The 20,404-nt window shown below is 49.6% G+C and overlaps 9 protein-coding genes across 9 annotated transcripts; 4 read left to right on the forward strand and 5 right to left on the reverse strand.

The window, feature by feature from the left end:
• Positions 1-158: 158 nt before the first annotated feature.
• Positions 159-1,233, reverse strand: N7482_008782 (alpha/beta hydrolase; the record flags this gene model as incomplete). The annotated part of the gene is made up of 2 exons (XM_056690906.1): positions 159-620; positions 688-1,233. The coding sequence occupies 2 exons, from the start codon at positions 1,231-1,233 to the stop codon at positions 159-161; spliced, it is 1,008 nt and encodes a 335-aa protein (XP_056540671.1).
• A 988-nt stretch (positions 1,234-2,221) lies between these two features.
• On the forward strand, positions 2,222-3,108 carry N7482_008783 (enoyl-CoA hydratase/isomerase family protein; the record flags this gene model as incomplete). The annotated part of the gene is made up of 2 exons (XM_056690907.1): positions 2,222-2,544; positions 2,607-3,108. 2 exons carry the CDS (start codon positions 2,222-2,224, stop codon positions 3,106-3,108), a joined length of 825 nt encoding a protein of 274 aa, XP_056540672.1.
• Positions 3,109-3,423: 315 nt separating this feature from the next.
• N7482_008784 (uncharacterized protein) lies at positions 3,424-4,811 on the reverse strand (the record flags this gene model as incomplete). The annotated part of the gene is made up of 2 exons (XM_056690908.1): positions 3,424-4,323; positions 4,380-4,811. 2 exons carry the CDS (start codon positions 4,809-4,811, stop codon positions 3,424-3,426), a joined length of 1,332 nt encoding a protein of 443 aa, XP_056540673.1.
• Positions 4,812-7,017: 2,206 nt separating this feature from the next.
• On the forward strand, positions 7,018-7,915 carry N7482_008785 (DUF427 domain-containing protein; the record flags this gene model as incomplete). The annotated part of the gene is made up of 3 exons (XM_056690909.1): positions 7,018-7,127; positions 7,223-7,667; positions 7,730-7,915. The coding sequence occupies 3 exons, from the start codon at positions 7,018-7,020 to the stop codon at positions 7,913-7,915; spliced, it is 741 nt and encodes a 246-aa protein (XP_056540674.1).
• A 1,612-nt stretch (positions 7,916-9,527) lies between these two features.
• On the reverse strand, positions 9,528-12,665 carry N7482_008786 (Tetratricopeptide-like helical; the record flags this gene model as incomplete). Its single annotated transcript, XM_056690910.1, has 1 exon — positions 9,528-12,665. One exon carries the CDS (start codon positions 12,663-12,665, stop codon positions 9,528-9,530), a length of 3,138 nt encoding a protein of 1,045 aa, XP_056540675.1.
• A 1,524-nt stretch (positions 12,666-14,189) lies between these two features.
• On the forward strand, positions 14,190-14,766 carry N7482_008787 (uncharacterized protein; the record flags this gene model as incomplete). Its single annotated transcript, XM_056690911.1, has 2 exons — positions 14,190-14,265; positions 14,327-14,766. The coding sequence occupies 2 exons, from the start codon at positions 14,190-14,192 to the stop codon at positions 14,764-14,766; spliced, it is 516 nt and encodes a 171-aa protein (XP_056540676.1).
• A 169-nt stretch (positions 14,767-14,935) lies between these two features.
• On the reverse strand, positions 14,936-15,721 carry N7482_008788 (uncharacterized protein; the record flags this gene model as incomplete). Its single annotated transcript, XM_056690912.1, has 1 exon — positions 14,936-15,721. The coding sequence occupies one exon, from the start codon at positions 15,719-15,721 to the stop codon at positions 14,936-14,938; it is 786 nt and encodes a 261-aa protein (XP_056540677.1).
• A 624-nt stretch (positions 15,722-16,345) lies between these two features.
• On the forward strand, positions 16,346-18,438 carry N7482_008789 (oxidative DNA demethylase; the record flags this gene model as incomplete). The annotated part of the gene is made up of 2 exons (XM_056690913.1): positions 16,346-16,509; positions 16,569-18,438. The coding sequence occupies 2 exons, from the start codon at positions 16,346-16,348 to the stop codon at positions 18,436-18,438; spliced, it is 2,034 nt and encodes a 677-aa protein (XP_056540678.1).
• Positions 18,439-18,618: 180 nt separating this feature from the next.
• N7482_008790 (putative short chain oxidoreductase/dehydrogenase) lies at positions 18,619-19,526 on the reverse strand (the record flags this gene model as incomplete). The annotated part of the gene is made up of 2 exons (XM_056690914.1): positions 18,619-18,998; positions 19,052-19,526. 2 exons carry the CDS (start codon positions 19,524-19,526, stop codon positions 18,619-18,621), a joined length of 855 nt encoding a protein of 284 aa, XP_056540679.1.
• Between the last annotated feature and the right edge of the window lie 878 nt (positions 19,527-20,404).

Genomic DNA, 20,404 nt, shown 5'->3' on the forward strand with positions numbered 1-20,404 from the left:
AAGAATCAATTGTACTTTCATATCTTCTTTCTAAGCGGCTTTTAGCAAAATTAACGGGTTCTTCGAGTCCATGGCATGCCAAGCATAGAAGGAAAATGGGAGAGGAGGGTGTAACGTCCATTTGTTGGAGAAACTAGAGCGCCTAATTGCCTACTTCTTTAGAATTGAACCCCGTAATCATGTCCTTGGAAAAATTCCTTCAGCGCCGAATTCACCTCATCTCTTGCTTCCAGCTGCAGCCAGTGCCCAGCCGTGCTCACACCTTTCAATGTCAGGTCATCCGCAATCTCATTTGACTGGGCTCCAGCAGCCGATAATTGCGCCGCCATTTGCGCTGGAAAGACCATGAGAACTGGACATGGTATCTTGATAGATAGTCCAGATTCCAGTTCATCCTGCTCATTCAGATTATGCACCAGAGCTTGGTACCAGTTGAGTGCTGGACCATGATGGCCCCGCATTATCTTCTGGTGAATGAGTCGTTCTTGGTCCGTGATGAACGGTGCCATTTCTTCTTGATGGTCGGCTAGAAGCCATGATTCCATTGATCCAGTAGGCCCGACATGGTCGTTCCAGAGGGATGGGTCCGCGGGATAGAAAAGTGTAAAGAACGAGTCACTCTGTCCGGGCGCATTTTACATGAGCATTGATTGAGCCTTATACATAGCATCCACTTTCAAAACTCACATGCTGATCCAGAACCTCTCCCGCATTATCACTGATGAAGAATTTAAGGTATCCGAAACGCTCTTTCCCCAGAAGCTGCTTGGCCATTGCATTAACAGCATCGAGATCGAAATGCTCTCCGGGTTTGGAATATGGCACTGCCAGGAATGTGCATGATAGCAGCCTGTCGGGGAAGTAGTTGACTAGTCGCGAGAGGAGAAGACTGCCAGTATCATGAGATACGGCATGTACCTGCTTCAGATTTTCATGATCCAGAATCTCTGCAATCTCTGCAGCCATTTTCTTGGCTTTATATTCCTCCCCAGACGCTGGTTTACTGGTGCCACCATAGCCAAGGAGATCTGGTGCGAGAACGCCGTAGCCATGCGATGCGAAGAAACTTATCTGATGGCGCCAATCGAAGCATGACGATGGGAATCCATGAAGAAACAATATTGTCGACTTGGTTGAGTCCGCTGCGAGTATATAGGCGTAATTATACGTGCGGCGTGTCGACAGAAGCAAAATCTTAGCGTGTTGCGGGAATGCAATAGATGCCATAGTCATTTAATACCCTCTGGTGCATGTATGTGCACCAAACATAATTAATGGATTTTGTTCGGCGTACAGTATATAAATGCTGTGACAAGGCTTACCGGCGACTTTCTCGGAGACTTTGAACTTTAGTCAGCTGGGGGCCATCTCACTTTTGCGAAGCTCAGTGCCATATTCTCATGGCAAGTGTTACGGGTGCATACACAAGGGACCCTTGTATTCATGCAGGATGGTGCTTTAATGGCATTTTTAGTATTCTATTCACGTAGCTGGCCAGTGACCGTCTTGTATTCTATTTGTTGATCCCCTCGCGGTAGTTGAGCCCGGCCCATAAAGTACATTTACGTACTCACTTAAGGTCTCGCTTTCTTCACCTTCATTCAAGAATTGGAGTCATGCCTAATATACCCTTTCCCCTGCTCCTAGGATATTTTACACTTCCACACACGGTATAATCGGCATCGGGTGACGATTAGGTCGACAGACTAGACCAAAGCCCTGCTACTACCCCCATTCAAACTGATCACTCGGAAATCAGGCTTCAGGGAATCAACAAGCAGAATAGGAAATGTTGGAATAATCGAGATAGCTGAAGCATCCGCAGGTTAGGTTTACGGTGCTTTAACTACTGGCCGATCAAGTGAGAAGCCGCGGCTCGGTGTTAGGGTGGAAAGGCGGCCAACTCTAGCCTCGGAAGCAGTTGCTTTGAGTCCAAGTACCGGTAACATAGATCTTCAAGTACTCTGTGCAAGCAATTCATTTACGATTTGATGTGCAAAATATGCAGGTATTGTGTAACTGTAGGGAGCATCGTCCCGGGCGTGATGCGTCGAGAGGTCCCAGATTATGTCATCATTTCCGGTGGTCGGCCCGTCGGGAGGGCATGTGATGCCGCCGAGGTCTGCTTCCCATTCACACGAGACATGATGGGACCGTCGGTTCTATTAAACAGCGTGCTGCCGCCAAATAGAGTTAGGCGGCTCACACATCCGATATCACCATGGCCACTCTTTTCACGGTTCCGATCACCTCAACTGGAGGCTCCATCGTGTGCACCAACCCGACTACAAATCAGGGCCAGGAGCAGCAGAATATCTATGTCCTGACATTCACTTCCCCGAAAGATAATCGGCTGACTCCGACCTTCATCGATGCGCTTATTCTGGCACTGGATATCATTGAGCACCGCTACCCGAAGGGCGTCGTAGTCACGACCAGCGGTATCGCCAAGTTCTACAGCAATGGCCTTGATCTGGAGCTGGCGACTAGCACCGAGGGATTCTTGGACAAATGGCTGTGGCGTTTGTTCCGGCGTTTCCTGACGTATGTACTCCAGATAACATGGATCAAGACTATCAGGCATGGCCGCTGATTGCGTTTTCTAGATACCCCATGCCCACGGTCTGCCTGCTAAACGGGCACGCCTTTGCTGGTGGCTTTATGCTCGCAATGTATCACGATTACCGGATCCAGAACCCAGACAAGGGTTTCTTGTGTGTAAATGAGCTGGAATTCGGAGTGCCACTCCAAACGCCCATGATGTCAATTTTCCGTGAGAAGCTGACCCCGACAACCTTCCGGAACGTTGTCCTCGAAGCACGTCGGTTCGGCGGGAAAGATTCGTTGCAAGCAGGCATTGTCGATGCGATCGGCGGTTTCGACGAGGTTGCCGGTTTGATTCGCGATCGCAAGCTACTTAACAAAGCGGCGACCGGAATCTATGGCACCATGAAGGAGGAAATGTATGCGCGCGTTCTCACTGGCCTGGACGACCATGAAGGAAACCTTGCATGGCGGGAGAAGGTGGAGGATAAGAACGGAGAGTTGCGCGGTATGGGCTTGAAAGATGTGGAAGAATGGGAGAAATCGACTAAGGCAAAGCTGTGAGGTGATATACTATATGCTCTTTCATTTCACGAAACTACTGTGGTTACACATAAAGTATGGAGCGCGGTAGTTCTGTACATTGTTTATTAACTTGCTTAAAGCCTGTGCTCTATAGTCCCAGAAAACAAACATCTGACATACCCAGGGACTTCTGATGTACTACCATTTTCATAAACACTCATATAGAACACATCACTTTATATCTATATGTATGTATGTGCGTGTGTGTGTGTGTGTAAAGGGAAAGGAACTGTCGTTGGTAGGTGGAGAGTTTTGAGGACAAAATTATCTGTCATCCACCACTCTACGTGTGTCTCATAGCAACCCACCGAGAGCCGTTTGGAGGATAGTAAACAACTCCTCGCCTAATAGTGCCACGGTTTCCGCGCTCAACGAAGACAACACCACGTCTTTCGTGCTGCAGCCGCCACTCACATCCTCCCCATCCAAGCGGTCTGATAGCCATGATAACGCACTTGACGAGCCCGAAACCGCCTCAGATTCATGATTCCCAATCAAATCCCGATGATACTCAATAGTAGCACCTTCAGCACAGTACTTGGTGACAAGATCATCTGTGTCTGCCACCAGGCTAATCTCATCCCCGGTTGCTTTGTAGATAAATAGAGGTGCGGTTGGAGTCCCGTGAAGACCCATCCGCCCAGACCACCGAAAGACTGTCTGGGGCACAGCGTCGTAGAATGGAGCCTCCCCGCCTTCAAAGTACGAGAAAAGGTCTTGGTATTCACCATCAGAACTAGTCTGTGAAAGACAGCCGCTAGCGATGGAATAGAATTGGGCCGATTTCGAGGAGATTAGATTCGCATTCAACCATTCTGTAAAGTTTGGGTATGCTTTCGCTTGTCCGTAAATTCCTGAAAAGCAAAGACCCGCGTGTGAGCCAGCATTGATAATCTGAAGCACGGCGCTCACGTTTGGCGTTGTTCCTCCTGCAGCAACTCCGGCGAAATTCAGCTCCGGTGCATACCTTGGCTGGAGCTCAGCCGCCCACATAGACGCCAATGCGCCTCCTGAGTATCCCCAAAGTGCATAGCGTGGATTGCGTGATAGTCCAACTGAGGGACCCTCAGTAAGGATGGTCCGTGTAGAGTCCAAAACAGCCTGACCGGACTGGAGACCAGCTGTAAATTCGGCCTTCAGCCCTTCGTAGTCCGTGGTGAAGACCCACCAGCCCAGATTGAGAGCTGCCGCGATCTACATATATTGGGTTAGATCTTGAATAGAATGGCAGCGGTCAACACTCGGCGTACAAAGGGTATATCCATGGAGACATTCAACCCAGACACTGACAAGCCTAGGTTTTCCTTCTCGGCCCGGAGAGTATAGGAGGGGCTGCAATCCACGTTGGCACTATCGTAAAACGCCTGGTATCCAACGAGCTTAGATGGGTCCGAGTTGTACGGCTCAATCAGCGTGACTACCGAGCCAACTGCATCTCCTAGGCTATCTGTGGTGCGGAAAAGATACTGAGTGACAGCCTTTACAGAAACGTTCACAGGCAATGATAACAGTGACTCTAACTGAGGGGCAACTGAGCGAGAGCGAATCATCTCCCCTGCGGCGTAGTCACTGATGTTGCCGGGTTGGTCATACCAGGGGTCCTGCGAGGGCGGAAGGATTGAAGCCGTGGACGCAGCGGGAAACCAAATGAAAGGGATGATTGACAGTGGAGCTGCCCGCATTTTGTCGTTTACTCTGCGCCTTTATTAATGGTGCTCATGAGCCATGACTCAAATTATGGGCCCCTCTTGTCTTTATAACCAATTTTTCTACTACATTACGACAGCTCTGCGTGGTCATGCAGATTCAAGCCCCACACATAAATACTTTGCGATGTGACCGTCCTGCATTTGTTGCTTAAGCGAGGATGCCGATCCTGTTACACGGAATGTTCAGCTGACTGACTAATATGCTTCCTGGCCAGCCGTTCGCTTCCACGTAGCTCGAACTACCAGGGGCAGAAATACATTGCTTGGTTTAAAAGCTTTTCGCCATATCAATAAACCTAAATCATGATGGCAAGAAACCATTACACTAATAGCCGGGCGATGGTAAGCACTGTTTGTACTTGTTTACAGTAGCTTTCCAAACCATCTTTTCCAAGAACTCTTTTGACTTCATTCCGGGGGATTAGATTCAACATGCAACTAATTATTTTAACCGGCCGCTTTATAATGTCAGCAGAACGTTGCAGCAGTGGTACCATAATCGTTGGGCTAGCGTAATAATACTCTAATGCCCCTAGATTCCCGTAGAATCTCTCGGTAGTTCCGAGGATCTCGTAAGACCGCCTGCCTGTTTTGCTTTTTGCCCTTGTCATACTATATGCAGTTATATAGACAGGATAATGTCTGCCGGGTGGGGCCTTTCCTATCTGGGCTGCCACCGCTTTTATGAAGGCGCTCAGGCTTCGGATCACTGAGTAGACGTCAGCACGGGCTCTGACACAGTGATCAAGTCAGTCAAGTCATGTGCGCGATGACTAATATCCACTGCATGCTCAGTGCGTGCTCGGGCCGGTCAGTGAGTATAATCTCCGTCAGTTAGGACAGGGACCTTGCCAAATGGGTTCTTGGCTAAATGCTCGGGGTGCTGTTTATGCTATCTGTCAGTTGTACAACTTGCGGCACGAGAAGTCGAGACACCCGGTATTAACCTTTTGGTCGCCGTTCAGAACACTCAGGTCAACTAGTTCCACATTGTGCAAACCCTTCTCGAAGAGAACGTGGCGCGCGCGTAGGGTATTCCAAGAGGTAGGAGCGCCGAAAAGCCGAAGCGCCATTTTGTTCAGACGCAATAATCAATAGCGACCAGAAAGCGGAAAATAAAGCAAATTGTACGATTCTTTCGTTGGAGAATGTCTTCACTGAAGATAAAAATGCAGGCCCTGGTCACATTCTCCGACTAGCTCTAGACTCTTTGTATATTGAATCTTCGATTCGGCCTACTCGATCTCAGCTGAATTCTATCCTTAACCGTTCTTAGACTTAATCCAACTTCGAGTATTTTTTTGGCCCGTACCATGATTGCATATTACATCATAGCCTATCCGACACTCAGGAGACACTAAGCTATTAAAAAGAGACCGTATTTGTCAGTTTTTGTCAAATTTGCCGCATTTGGGCAGTTTGCTCTATCTATTAGGTTTGTCTGGTTTGTTTCTCCCCTTCCATGTCGAAACGGGTGGCTCATCCACAAACACCGAGTGTGACTACCCGCTATGCTAAGCGTGGTGGCGATTTTCACGTCAATGAGCTGCGCTCGCAGTCCATCCCCACATGGCTTCATATAAGATTGGCTAGAACAGGTTGATTAGGAATACTACTATAGCTGAAGAACATTGTTTTGGAACAAAAATAATTATCTCAACGCTTTCCTTCACATCGTATGGGACAGAAACTGGGTCGACAATTGCATTGTGATATGTTGATACCAACCTTGACCTTGCCACTGCCAAGCTTTTAAGCTGTAACCATGCAGCCCTACGAATCTATAAACTCCTGTTTTCAAGGGTCGTTATCCACCGTTAGTGCGACATATGAAGTTATGATATGCAAATATATGGCGAACCGTTTACGGATATTATAAATCAATGTAAGAATCACATGCTATCAATCTCAAGAATGTTAAAGTGGTAAACTGGTACCAAGGACACAGTAACTATGGTTATTGCATGACGCGTCATGATTCCAAATACTGGATTAATCAGCTGGCCGGCTTCATGGTGAGCTTCGTAATGCGATCATCCAATGCATACTCCGTATAAGGTGCGCCCAGGCAATAAATTGTCTTCGTTGCCGGAAATACTGGCTTTGCTTTTCTGTCTTCCAAATTCTGAATCCTCCAGGAGAATAGGCAATAGCAAACAGAGAAATAAAGAATCCGAAAATGCCACCACCACCATTCCCCCCTGCTGGATATTCTGAAGATATCGTCCGGCGAGTCCGCGTGCTCTTCAACGGGCAATATGTGGTCGATGCTCCGAACCCTAAACTTGTGTAAGTGATCTTTGAATTTCGAGAGGTCATTGCATAAATGCCAAATGGAAATGAAGACTATAGAAGTTATGGCAAACAACTTATCAAACACGCAGGTGGGAACACCCCTACTACCCCGTCTACTACTTTCTCCGCTCCGATATTAGCCATGAGTACCTAGCCAACAAAAACATCGACTCCAACGGACACGCAGTCTACGACCTAGTTGTCAACGATCGAACATCGTCATCCGCAGTAACCCTCTTTCAGTCCGGCCCGTTGAAAGACTACGGCACGATCGGAACCAACAAAGCCGACAAATGGTTTGAAGAGGATGAGTGCTTCTACGGCCATCCAAAGGATCCATACAAAAGAACCCAAATTCTGCAATCCTCAAAGCATGTCCGCATAGAGATTGATGGCTTTGAGGTTGCTAACACAACGCATCCAAAGCTGTTGTACGAGACAAGTCTGCCTATTAGAACGTATATTCCACATACAGACGTCAGGCTGGACTTGTTGAAGGATGACCTCGACCTGAGTACTAGTTGTCCGTATAAGGTTGGTAGTTCTATCTTCTTCCTCTTCTTATGAACTCAAACTGGTGTTGATTCGGAGTATAGGGAGACGCGAGTTATTATGTTGTCGAACTCCCTGATGGGCAGAAGAAGCCCGGCCTCGCATGGTGGTACAAAACACCGACTTCAGAGTGCGCGGATATTAAGGGATATATTGCCTTTTACGATGATAAAGTTGATGTTTGGGTGGATGGAGTAAAACAGGACTCACCTATCAATCTTAAGGGATAGTGTAAGCATTATTGTGTTCTGTTACTATACATTCTTCATATAGTCGCTCATTGGGTTGGTTTTTTCTGAGTGGGCTTTCCTCGATTATATTGTCCATTCTTTTTCCAGCCTATCAGCTTGAACGCAACTATTTTTGTCTCAACCAAATTCATCAACCTAAACTAGCCGATACGACTGAAAGACCGATAAATTATGCAAATGTTATTCTCGTAAATCGGCATTTCGCTCCCTAGCTTACTGCCGAGTGGTCTTCTTTGCCCAACCTCTGACGACAAGGACTCTTCTAATGCTGGAAGTTGTAACTAGGGTGTGGAACCCATCCCAGAGGAAAAAACCATCTCATCGAGGTACCAACCGGGTTTCTTCGGGAGGTGGTCGCAGAGCGCTTCGATCATCAGGGGGTACTTAGTCCATTTCCATCCTATTCGAACTAGGGTGCGTGGACACTTCCAAATTGTCCCAATTTTCTGTAGATTTCTACGATCATAACCGGGCTACAGTCAGCTTCTTCGACCGTTTGAGATGTGGTAAGTGATTGGTTCTCTATCATATCTCGAACGTGACGCGGCTTTGACGGAGAAGTCTCGGAGCCATTTTGCAAGTTCTCGCGTGACTTGAAAGACAGTTACTATATCCATGGCATTTTCGTGTAGAATACATGAGCAGGGGTCCCACCTGAATCAGTAAAATTATAGTGTCTATTCTTGGGTATCTGGGATCGAAAACCATGCCTAGTGTAAACTGGGCGGCTACAAGCTAATCAGGGGCGTCCAAATTCAGCTTGTTATGTAACACTCACTGAGCGGGTCAGGCCGGTCAGTGGCGTGCTCAATCCTACTCAGTGAGCAAAAAATGGCGAGTGGTGAGCACTAAAACGGAGAGGGGACGCCAAGCCGTGCCAGACATTATCCTGTATGTATGCAATCACAGCCTTCACATCGCACCACTAGTCATAATACACAAAAATCTTGTTTATGCTGTAGAGCTAACCATAACAGTCAAGGGTGACACTTTCTCACCTCCATGGCTGCTGTTATGCGTGTCTCATTCGTTGCCAGCCTCGAACTAAACCAGGCTGTCCCATGATGTGACAAGCCTAAGCAGTTCAAACGAGTTGTGTTCGAATTATACGAAAATATCAAGTCTAGGAAAGGAGAGAAGAAAAAGGAAGGATGAGGGTTGAGGTTGCAGCACCACCTCTAGGTTCATTTCTCACCTCCAGTCCTAGAACCTCAACCATATGTTCCACACGTTCAGTCCATCACAAATACATGAAGGGTGAATAGGAGTATTACTGACCCACAATGGAATTATCCAAGTGATTTCAATCTCTTTCTAAATAATCGATAACAATCAGATAAGAAGATCCTTTCCTAATCAACCTCGTTCAGGTCAAAATGTTGCGGCACAGCATAGATGCTGCGGGAGGCCCCAAAAAGAGGGTGATTCTCGAGAAACTTTTGTGCGGGAGTTCTTGACTTATTTTGCTCGGGAGCAAAATTAGGGCATTCTTGCTTGGGGAGTATCGCCGCTGTATCGTGAATGCTCCCAAGTGATTCCCGTGAATTATCAGGATAATTGACGCTAGCGAGAGTGTCAGGATGCTCTGGCCCTAGAGCTTTCTCTCTGCCCGTGCTCGCCGGTGCGTAGCTTTAGACTCTTCGTACTTGCCCTGTAGTTCAAGCACTGAACAGAGACAGCTGATACTAGTAAGGGTGTCAGGATGCTTTGGTCCTAGAGTTCTCTTTCTCCCTTCTAGTGCTCGCCGATGCATAGCTTCAGACTCCTCATACTTACCCTGTCCTTCAAGCATTGAACCAAGAAGGCTAATACTAGTAAGGGTATAGGGATGTTCTGATCCTAGAGCTTTCTCATAGCCTTCTAGTGCTCGCCAGTGCATAGCTTCGGACTCTTTATACTTGCCCTGTCGATAAAGCACTGAACTAAGATGGCTAATACTAGTGAGAGTGTGAGGATGCTCTGGCCCTAAAGCTCTCTCTGCTCCTCGTAGATCTCGCCGATGCATGGCTTCGGACTCTTCGTACTTGCCCTGTCCTTCCAGCACTAAACCAAGATGGCTAGCACTAGCGAGAGTATAAGGATGTTCTGGCCCTAGGGCTTTCTCATAGCCTTCTAGTGCTCGCCAGTGCATAGCTTCGGACTCTTTATGCTTGCCCTGTCGATAAAGTACAAACCCAAGACGGCTAATACTAGTGAGAGTGTGAGGATGCTCTGGCCCTAAAGCTCTCTCTAATCCTTTTAGACATCGCCGATGCATGGCTTCGGACTCTCCGTATTTCCCCTGTTGTTGAAGCACTGAACCAAGATGGCTAACACTTGCGAGAGTGTGAGGATGTTCTGGCCCTAGGGCTTTCTCATAGCCTTCTAGTACTCGCCGGTGCATGAGTTTGGCCTCTTTGTACCTGCCCAGCTCTTCAAGCACCAAACCAAGATGGCTAACACTCTCGAGAGTATCAGGATGCTCCGGCCCTAGAGCTTGCTCGCGGACTTCCAGGTTTTCAAGAAACAGAGTTTTGGCCTCGTCATATCTCCCATCACTCAGTAGTGATGTTCCTAGCCTTGAAGTAAATCCAACATACTCGGAGTAAATCTGACGGAACCCGTCACTGTTTGTCAAATACAGCGCATGAGGCAGGTATTCTCTCCATAATCCTCGATTTTTGTGGTCATTATCGGGGAACAGATCATTGAACTGCTGTGCCGCCCTGCGTACCCAACGACCAATAACCTTAGTTTTCCTCATCCAATTCCGCGTGGCCAGATGCACCAGTCGATGAAGACTGAATGGGCTGTTACAGGCGTGTTCACTAATAAAGGAATATGCGCTTAAAAGACCTAATGCATCCACTTTTCTCTTTGCCGAAGGTGCGGACGGAAGGATCGACTGTGGTACATCTCGTGGGTTGAGGCAAGCTATGAATGATAGATAGTCTGCTGCCAGGTCATCTAATTGCTGGATCTGTTGAAAAGAGACCAGCCAAGTGGTAATCACGGGATTTTGGGTTTCGGCATATCGCCCATCATCCTCAAACTCCTCACTCAAAAGTTCAGCTGCGCTTGTCTCGTGTTCTTTGAATAGCGACAGATAATCAGATAACGAGATATTGTTTTCATTGATGTAAGCGGCAGCTTGACTGATTGCAAGGGGGAGGAATCCAAGTTGCTCAAGGAGAGCAGTAGTTGCACAGTCATCATGTAGCAGACCCTTTTGAATGATCAATTTTGTGAGTATTTGTGTAGCAGTGCTTTGATCCACATTGGGAACAGGTAAAACATTAGATGCTGCCATTTTGACTGCTAGTTTTCGGTTGCGAGAGGTAAAGAGAACGTGTCCATTCTCACTGCGAGGGAGAATAGTCTTGAGCGGTGGCGCAGTGGCGCTCCCCTTGGTCCACATTTCCGTATCATCGGCGTTATCAAAAATAAGGAGCCACTTTCCAGCGTTGTGTTGACTGAGATGGGCTTTGACTTGTTCTTTTGCGTGTACTGGCTCTGTGTTTGATATGCCAAGGGCTGTGGCAATGTTCAAGTAAGTCTGTTCCAGACTCTCGTAGCTGGTACATGGAATCCAGAATATGGAGCATTCAGGGACCTTTTCTCGTATGCGATAGGCCAGCTCCAATGCAGTCTGTGTCTTCCCAATCCCTCCCAGTCCATGAATAGCAACTTTGGTGGGGCCTGGTGTGTTGAAAATCAAGTTTTCAAGATCACTGATCTCTTGTTGGCGGCCAACAAATCGAGGATTTCGAGCAAAGGGTATCATCCAGTGGCGCGTATCTTTCCCTTCACTGCTCTGTCTATGGGGATACAGAGGCACTACTCCCAGAAGAGCTCTGGAATAAGTAGCGGCAGTAAGAGCAGCGTATCCCTGCCATTGTTTATGTTTATGCGAGTCGCAGTAGTCACAAACTCCTCTAATGACCAGACATGGCAACTGATCCATTAGCCCGGCTGCTTCCATTTCAAAGCAAAGGATGTTCAGCTCTCGGGCAACAGCGTCTCGCGTTGTAGCACTTTTCATGACTTGGTTCCCAGACGCAATCAGACCATAATGAATGATGGTTTCATTCGTTTCTCGTGTTGTGCGCGCAATTATTTGGCCCGGATCACACTCTGAGCAGTCGGCACTGTTGCTTTCATGTTCGTAGCTTGCCTGAAACAGCCAGTCGTGATCCGGGCGGGAAAATTGTTCTTGAAGATTTGCGTGGGTCTGAAGTATATCTGATACGCTCTTATCAATCAAAGTGATTCCGCTTATAATATTACTGCGCATTTGAGATACGGCAGTCAGCAAATAGTGCGGTGGCTTATTGAGTGATCCAGTGCGTTCGAAATATCCCTCCCGAAGTGTCTTCCCATAGTCATACTGGATCACGCCCCCGGAGGTTGCGGTTGGCATGCTGATAACCACGTCGCCCAGCCGAATATCGGGATCTTTGCTCGGTACGCCGCCTCCGATGCCTACCATCAACCCAAAACGAAGAGATGGAAACGTTGGCAGCATGTGAGCGAGCACGACAGCTGCAAATGTGGTTCCGTAAACGCCTGACGGTAGGCAGGCTACCACTACATTGTGTCCACAAACGCTCCCAAGTGTATAAGCGTTGTGATCGGATTTGGACTGAGACAGAATAGGGTGGACCGTGTCTAACATCATCTTGGCCGCTGTCATTTCCAATGGCAACGCGCAGATCCACGCGACCGTGTAGTCACCGTGAGTGAATGACATTCTTGCTGTTATCGACAAGATGGCATGTAAAGGTATTCTGTCTCATGGATTGCTCTGACTTATTGAATCAGCATTGCAGGAAACCCTCAAAGTGCTGAGGTTGGGAAGGAGGGGTAGCCGCTACGCGTTTCGGGCAACGCTCAGGCGCCTCGCGAGCCAATAGTTCATCTTGGAGTCGGCAAGAGCAACAAATGAACAAGACACAAGCAATGAACACCACTCATACTAAGCTTGCTTTTGAATGCCCAAATCAGAGCTATAGTTTCAAGTCCAAGCACCATCATATCGAGCGACCGCATTTCTCTCAGTGTAGCTCAATAAGATCCCCGCGAATGTGATGCTATCTGAGTGTGAAGCCGGGCTATGAGTTGGAAACGGAGGCCACCAACAGTCTGAAAACCGATCTCATTGAATATGCGATTAATAAAAGACCCACAATATCCACATAATGTAACTGTTAGAGAAAAAAAATTTTAAGCTGCCTTACTGTCGAAGACCGGACGAACTTCAAGTCAACATTTGAATGTACAGGCCTACATTACAGGATTTGTGCTTATTCCCAAGCAGCGAGAGCGAGTAATCCCCATAAGTGGATATCGTATAACACAACGCAGAGCTTTTTGGATATGAGGTCTCCTAAACATTGGAGAGGGTTTGAATAGCATTTGGGTGTTGAAGGTGTTCACGCTATTCGGCTCCATCATGACCATACATCGAGATGGTGCGGTTCACCCAACTGTTCACGTACAATCCAACAAATTCTGCGTTTAGTCACGCGTTGCTGATTGGTCTCTAGTAATGTCTCATTAGCATGGTACGTATGTTGGCCGTATTGTCAATTCGGAGGGCGATCAGGCCGAAAACAACATGAAGGATCATCGTTGCTATCCAACACTGGCTCCTTTTGCTTCTACTAGCTTCCTCTATCAGCACCGTAGAATTTATTAGTGTAGCTCGACGGGAGTTAGCAGGCGCTCCTCGAAATGAATCTTCTCTCTTTTCAAATAATCACCCGTTACCAAACGGCCCAGGAGCGGAAATCCTGAGCTATGCACACCTGTTACTCCACGCTATTCACCACGGGGCTGTGTAACCTTCCACAGAGAGACGGAAGGCTCTTTGCAGGCTATATACGTGTCTTGACCGACCAGGCCAGGTAAAGAAAGAAGCAATATACGGATTTGGACGAGAAGATTCATCCGACAGATTGAAATATTGGTCCACATGGAGACAACGTGACTGGCGAGTACCCTGACCAAGTCCGAATATATGATAGATTCGTCGAATTTTCAAGCCGAACGCAAGGTATACCTTCCTTCCAAAAAGGACCCAAGACCGTGGAAAAAAAGGTATAAGGCGGACGTAGTTCCTTCGACTTCAGGTCGTTTTCTTCCCTAACCCAATCTATATCCTCTCAAGAACTTGGTCGACTATCACTTCTGGTACCACTTTCTCCCTTGTTCTTTATCAATTTGAATTTGGCTCATAGCTTTGATAGTTCTTATTGAGCCTCCTTAGTCCAGAATGCGTCTTCATTTCGTTTCCGCGCTCCTCAGCCTGGGAGGCGCTGCTATTGCTGCCCCGGTTGCCAGCAACGCCGGTTTGTGACGTCTTATATCGAAAGCTTGCTTCAAATTTTCCTAACAGTGCGAATATCATAGGGGCTGACGGCTCTGATACGGGCATTGGCCTGGGCGGTGGTGGCGGTGGTGGAGGTGGAGGTGGAGGTGGAGGTGGAGGTGGCTTCGGTGTTGGCGTTGGAGGCGGCTTTGGAGTCGGAGGTGGTGCAGGTGGTGGTTACGGTGGTGGTGACGAGGGCGGTTACGGTGGTGGTGACCAGGGCGGTTACGGTGGTGGTGACCAGGGTGGTTACGGTGGTGGTGGTGATGGTGGTTATGGTGGTGGTGGTAATGGTGGTTACGGTGGTGATGGTGGTTACGGTGGTGATGGTGGTTACGGTGGTGATAGTGGTTACGGTGGTGGTGATGGTGGTGGAGCTGCTGCTGCTGCTGCTGCTGCTGCTGGAGCTGGTTCTGGTGCTGGAGCTGGTGCTGGTGCTAGTGCTGGACGAGGCAGCGGTAACGGCGGCTGGCGTAAGTAGGTCTATTGCTCTATTGAAGCCATTCAGTCCAGCACAATCTGAGGAATCCAAGGGAGTAATAGTCTTTGGTTCTTTTGTAGATATCTCTAATGGCTGTGTTTCGTAGGGTAGAGTACATCGCGTCGTAAGGTAGGTATAGTGTCATAATCAAACGCTCTCCAATTCAAAGTCATGGCTTCTTGGTCTTGGTAGGCCGGGCCAGCCGTGCGGGTGTGTCCAACTGATCAACAAGCGGACGATATGGCGATGCCAGCACATGCTCTGCTGCAGGCTCTCGCCTGGGTTCTCCTGAGCTAGGTCGCCGTAGCTGCTCTTGATGCATGCGGTCTAGGGACTCGCCCATCACTTGGTACTTGGCCCAGTTGATTGGGGGCATTCGCACCACATTCTGCGGCGGTGGGATGCGGCCAAATTTCGATGCAGATGTGCTGTCGCCGTTTGGTTTCTTCTCGCCCTCCTTCCACTCTTCTTCTGTGTCCATAACATCGTCGTCCGAGAACTGGATCACTGCCCCGCGGTCCTCCGTGCGCAAACGCCCAGCCGCCAACTCGAGCGCAAACCCCTCTGGATCCGCTGCAGCGGCCTCTTTCAAGCGATCTAGACTCTGTATATCGCGCAAGCTTTGCTGTTTCTGCATTTGCAGTATAGAGATCGCAGACCGCAGCGCAATAGCATCTGGGTTCTCGCTCTCGGAGATAGGCACAGGTCGGGGCTCGGGTTTGAAGACAGGCGGAGTTGCTGGAGGCGGCGGTGGTCGGTAACCAGAGAATAATTCTGACTGGGCATGCGATTTAGGCGACGGCGACAATGGGGGTGGTATAATCGTTGCACCGGTGGAGGCGACCGGGTCAAGTTGCGCGAACACCGGGGTCACCGGGGAATAAGGTGGGCGGGGTGGGGTGCCAGGCCGATCATCCTGGATCGAGGCCTCAGTCGCGTCTTGCGCGGGTTGCATCGTGTGATGATGAAGGACGATGCGATTTCCGCAGCTGGTGGTGTTCAGAGGTGGCCCAGCGCGCTGTCCAAGGCGAGGTGTGGAATGCAGGACTGGACGGAGGCTGGAGGCGTTCCAACGATTCAGTGGCTCTGGGGCCGCGGGAAGTGACGACACCGGTTTTCGAAGCTGAGTGGGACAGAGGAATGGCCAGCAACTCCTCAAGAAATGTGTGCACAAACTCGTGCCGGTGAATGGCTGATTATTAATTAATGGTATCAACTGAGGCAAACAAATAAATAAGACTGCCACCGTTACAAGGGGGCTCGGGACACCATGGGATTCTCCGTCGGGGCAGATGTTTTGATCTGCGCCCTGCACCAGGGTCAGGTACTGGATTCAAGTCGTGAATGGGACATCTGATTCACCTCTCACCCGGAGATGATTTGAAAAGTGCTTCGGAGAAAATCTGCTCGTGCCATCCAACAAGGTCATGTCAGATCTGAGTTGTCTTTCATCGTCGATCACGAGCATCTCTCTCCAAAGCCAAGCGATTGACCGCCCAGTTGGCTCCTCACCGCCCCCGAAAATTTTATGATCCGATCACCGCCAACTATAATTCGCTCCGCCGATACAACCTACACAATGAAGCGCACAACAGCGGAAAGGCCTTCAATTGATGGCAATGGTCTGCCGGAGTCCAAGAAGCGCGCCCTCTCCAGCGAGGAGGCAGGTGCGCGCTTTAGCGACGGCCTCTTCGACCCCGCGAAACAGAAGAAGTACACCGACGCATATACCTCGTCATCCCCGTATGTCTTATACTTAGTGCTCCTTCAATGGCTTAGAACTAACGTAGATTGGCCCCAAGATATCTGCACGGCGTCATTTGCCCCTTGATCGAGCCGTCCCTGCTGCGATCCGTGCGCGACGAGATTCAAGAGCATCTGTCTTTCACCGAGAAGGAAACCGACATCTACAAGATCTTCCAGTCAGGGGATTTGGCGAACTTGGATGGCCTAGATGACACATCACTGTCCAAGCTGCCATCTCTGCTGAAGCTGCGCGACGCCATGTACTCGGCCCGCTTCCGCGAGTACTTGTCCTCCGTCACCGGCTCTGGAAAGCTGAGCGGCCAGAAGACCGACATGGCTATCAACGTCTACACCGAGGGATGTCACCTCCTGTGCCACGACGATGTTATTGGTAGCCGCCGAGTTAGCTATATCCTCTATCTGACCGACCCTGATACCCCGTGGCAGGAGGAGTGGGGTGGTGCTCTACGCCTGTATCCAACCAAGACCGAGAAGGATGCCCAGGGCGAGGATGTCAAGATCCCCAGTCCGGACTACAGCCTTTCCATTCCACCTGCCTTCAATCAGCTGAGTTTCTTCACTGTCCAGCCTGGCGAGAGTTTCCACGATGTTGAGGAGGTGTACCACTACCGCGAAGGCGAGGACAAGACCGTGAAGCGCGTGCGCATGGCTATCAGTGGATGGTTCCACATTCCTCAGGAAGGCGAGGATGGATTCGAGGAGGGTTTGGAGGAGAAGCTGGCCGAGCGCAGCAGTCTTGCCCAGCTCCAGGGTCGTGGTGACATATACGACCTCCCTCAACCAAAGCCCGTACCTTGGGAAGCGCCTGAGGTATCTGGGAAGGGTAAGGGCAAGCTAGAGGAGCAGACTGAAGGCAACGAATTCACCGAGACTGATCTCGAGTTCCTGGTGCAGTACTTGGCACCGTCATATCTGACCCCCGACATTGCCGAGGAAATGTCCGAAGCTTTCTCCAACGAGTCCTCGCTTAGTCTTGAGCACTTTCTCAACGATAAATTTGCTTCGCGTGTGAGTGCATATATCGACGATCAGCAGCGACAGACTCTCCCCGCCTCCTCGGATGAAATTCAGGCCAAGACCGAGTGGACTGTGGCTCGGCCGCCCCACAAGCATCGGTATCTGTATCAGCAGACTGTAGAAGGTGACGCTGAGAACCCGATCAAGGAGATACTGAACGTTCTCTTCCCCTCGCAGCCCTTCCGCAAGTGGCTGGCATTGATCACTGGTGTGGACCATCTCAAGAGCCACAACTTCCTCGCCCGTCGCTTCCGCCGTGGTGCGGACTACACTCTGGCGAGTAGTTACGATGGCGAAGAGCCGCGATTGGAATTCACCCTTGGTCTCACCCCCTCGACAGGATGGGAGAAGGAAGCAGACGACGAAGAGGAGGACGAGGAAGAGGGTGAGAATGGGCCCACGGCCAAGTCTTCCAAGGCCAAGAAGGACACCCCCGGCGAGGCTGCGGAGCACCCCTCGGTTGGTGGTTATGAGATCTACATGGCAGGTGACGAGGAGGAAGATGATGAGGAAGAAGACAAGGAGAACGCAGACCAAGTGCTCCGGCCCAAGAAGGCCAAGGCTGATCCTGCCATCTACCGCTCGGCTGGTGCAGACGAGGATGATGGCATCCTTTTCAGTTCCCAGGCTGGCTGGAACCGCCTCAGCATTGTGCTGCGTGATAGCGGTACGCTCAAGTTTGTCAAGTACGTCAGTGCCAATGCCAAGGGAGACCGGTGGGATATCACCGGCGACATTGGCGTCGAGTTTGACGACGATGAGGACGATGAGGACGATGAGGATGAAGAGGATGAAGAGGATGAAGAGGATGAAGAGGATGAAGAGGATGATGAGGATGATGAGGATGATGAAATGGGCGATGGCGATGAAGAAGAAGACGAGGCTTAGACTCGTCTGAACAAAACTGTCACTTGAACAGAGCGATTCCCACGTTGTAGATATACTTATATGACTCTATATATGACCACCTTCCACCTTTCAGTTCCATCTACCCGACAGAGTCTATCATACCTGAGATTTTGAGGCGTTGGCTAACTGCTATACCACCTGGTCTAACCGTTCTCACTTTCAGAAGTTTGTGGAGTGTGCAATCTCCTTCGCTTGGGCCAGATTCTCCTGAACAGCATCGGCCTTGGCCTGGAAGCGCTGATAGCAATCAGGACCAAGCGGCAGTCGAAGCAGATTCTCCATGCTGGCGCCTAGTCCGGTGCTCGTCACAACTTCCAGAACCCGCTGGGCAGCCTTCAGAGGGTCGCCTCGCTGCTTTCCACCGTGCGTTCTAAACAGGTTGAGAGAGGCCTCGAGGGGAGTCCCGACGTAGTCCGGGTTCAGTCCAGCGGCAGGCTCCACGAAAGCCGACAGGAAGTTTGTTCGGAATTGACCTGGTTCGACAATAATGACTCGGATCCCGAAGGGTGCCAGCTCTCGTGAAAGACTTTCGGACATGCCTGTATACTTCAGTAAAGGTGTTCTTCTCTGCGAGTTTCTCCAAAAAACTGACCCTCTAGAGCAAACTTGGACCCCGCATACATCGCACAGGAAGGCAACCCGTCCACACCAGCAATACTGCTAACGTTCACAATCGTCCCCGATCGCTGTGCTCGCAGAAACGGAAGCACGCCCTTCAGTACTCGGACAGGGCCGAAGACATTTGTGCTGAATTGATTCTCAATCTCAGCTTCGCTCATGTCTTCGATGCTGCCCAGTAGCGAGTACCCCGCATTGTTCACAACCACGTCAATCGCACCGCCGGATTGTCGGATGGCTTCTTCCACTCTCTTCGGTGTTTCTGTATTTGTCACGTCAAGCTCAAGCCATGTGCCTCCGAGTTCCTCGATCTGCGGGTTCTCTTTGGCTGCTTTCGCGGGGTTGCGTGCTGTTGCGATCACTCGGTTTCCAGCACGCAGTGCCACCTCGGCGATAGCAGTGCCCAGGCCTGACGAGGCGCCCGTTACGAGCCACGACTGGGGGCTCATTTTGATAGTATTCGGACGAGGGCGAAGCTGTTGGTTAGGTTTGAATGTGTGAGGAGTGGTTGGAAATCAAAGTCTAGTAGGAATACTAAGGAACAACCAGAGGTACAAAGAAGCCTCGCCATGTCACTGCCTTTAAACGTGCGCATTGCGCGATCTAGGCTCTGTGCTCCATCGGACGTGAACCGGTCTTTCGGACTTTACAATCTTCGTCTCCTGCGTATCTTACGACAGTCGGTATTAAGTCGGACTTAGCGGGCTGATCCTTTCAACAAAGTACATGACGATGTTCCCAGCATGGGGATCCTGCTTCTTCCTCCCATTCACATGTACAAGCTTGATTCGAGTTTTTGCGCATCATCCTCCTCACTCCTATTCTTGAATGGCTTCTGTAGCCCTGTGAGGGTGTCCAGCGACTTTTCTATGGACAACAATGGCTGAAGTTGTCGGATTCTTTCCATCGTTTGGCTTGTATCATTCTGTGAAGCTCAAGTCAGCCCATCGCCAAAGAAATGCCTTTCGAATGAGCTCTTTATCAGAGTCTGATCAGATCAAGTTGGAGCCATTCGATTCAGAATGGTATTTGACGGATCACGTGCCACATCACTGGGGCCAGCTCCGGTGACGATGAGCGATCAAAGATGAGACTAGTATTATATCCCTCCAGCACTAGGAAAAGTGGGTGGTGATTGACTGCGGAGGAGTGGTTTGTGTGGAGGTCTGAAGAGTCTCCAACCTCGGGATCGCGGGAATGACAAGTCCGCTTCCTCATGCCAATAGCAGATAGTCAATACTATTTGTTGCAAACTTGTGGACTGAAACTGATAAATCTAGTTTGATGATACCATAATCGACCTCGCCTCTTGATATTTTGGATAGCT

This window comes from Penicillium canariense (genome assembly GCF_028826845.1).
Source record: "Penicillium canariense strain IBT 26290 chromosome Unknown utg000006l_segment0_segment0, whole genome shotgun sequence".
In the NCBI taxonomy this organism is placed as follows: Eukaryota; Fungi; Ascomycota; class Eurotiomycetes; order Eurotiales; family Aspergillaceae; genus Penicillium; species Penicillium canariense.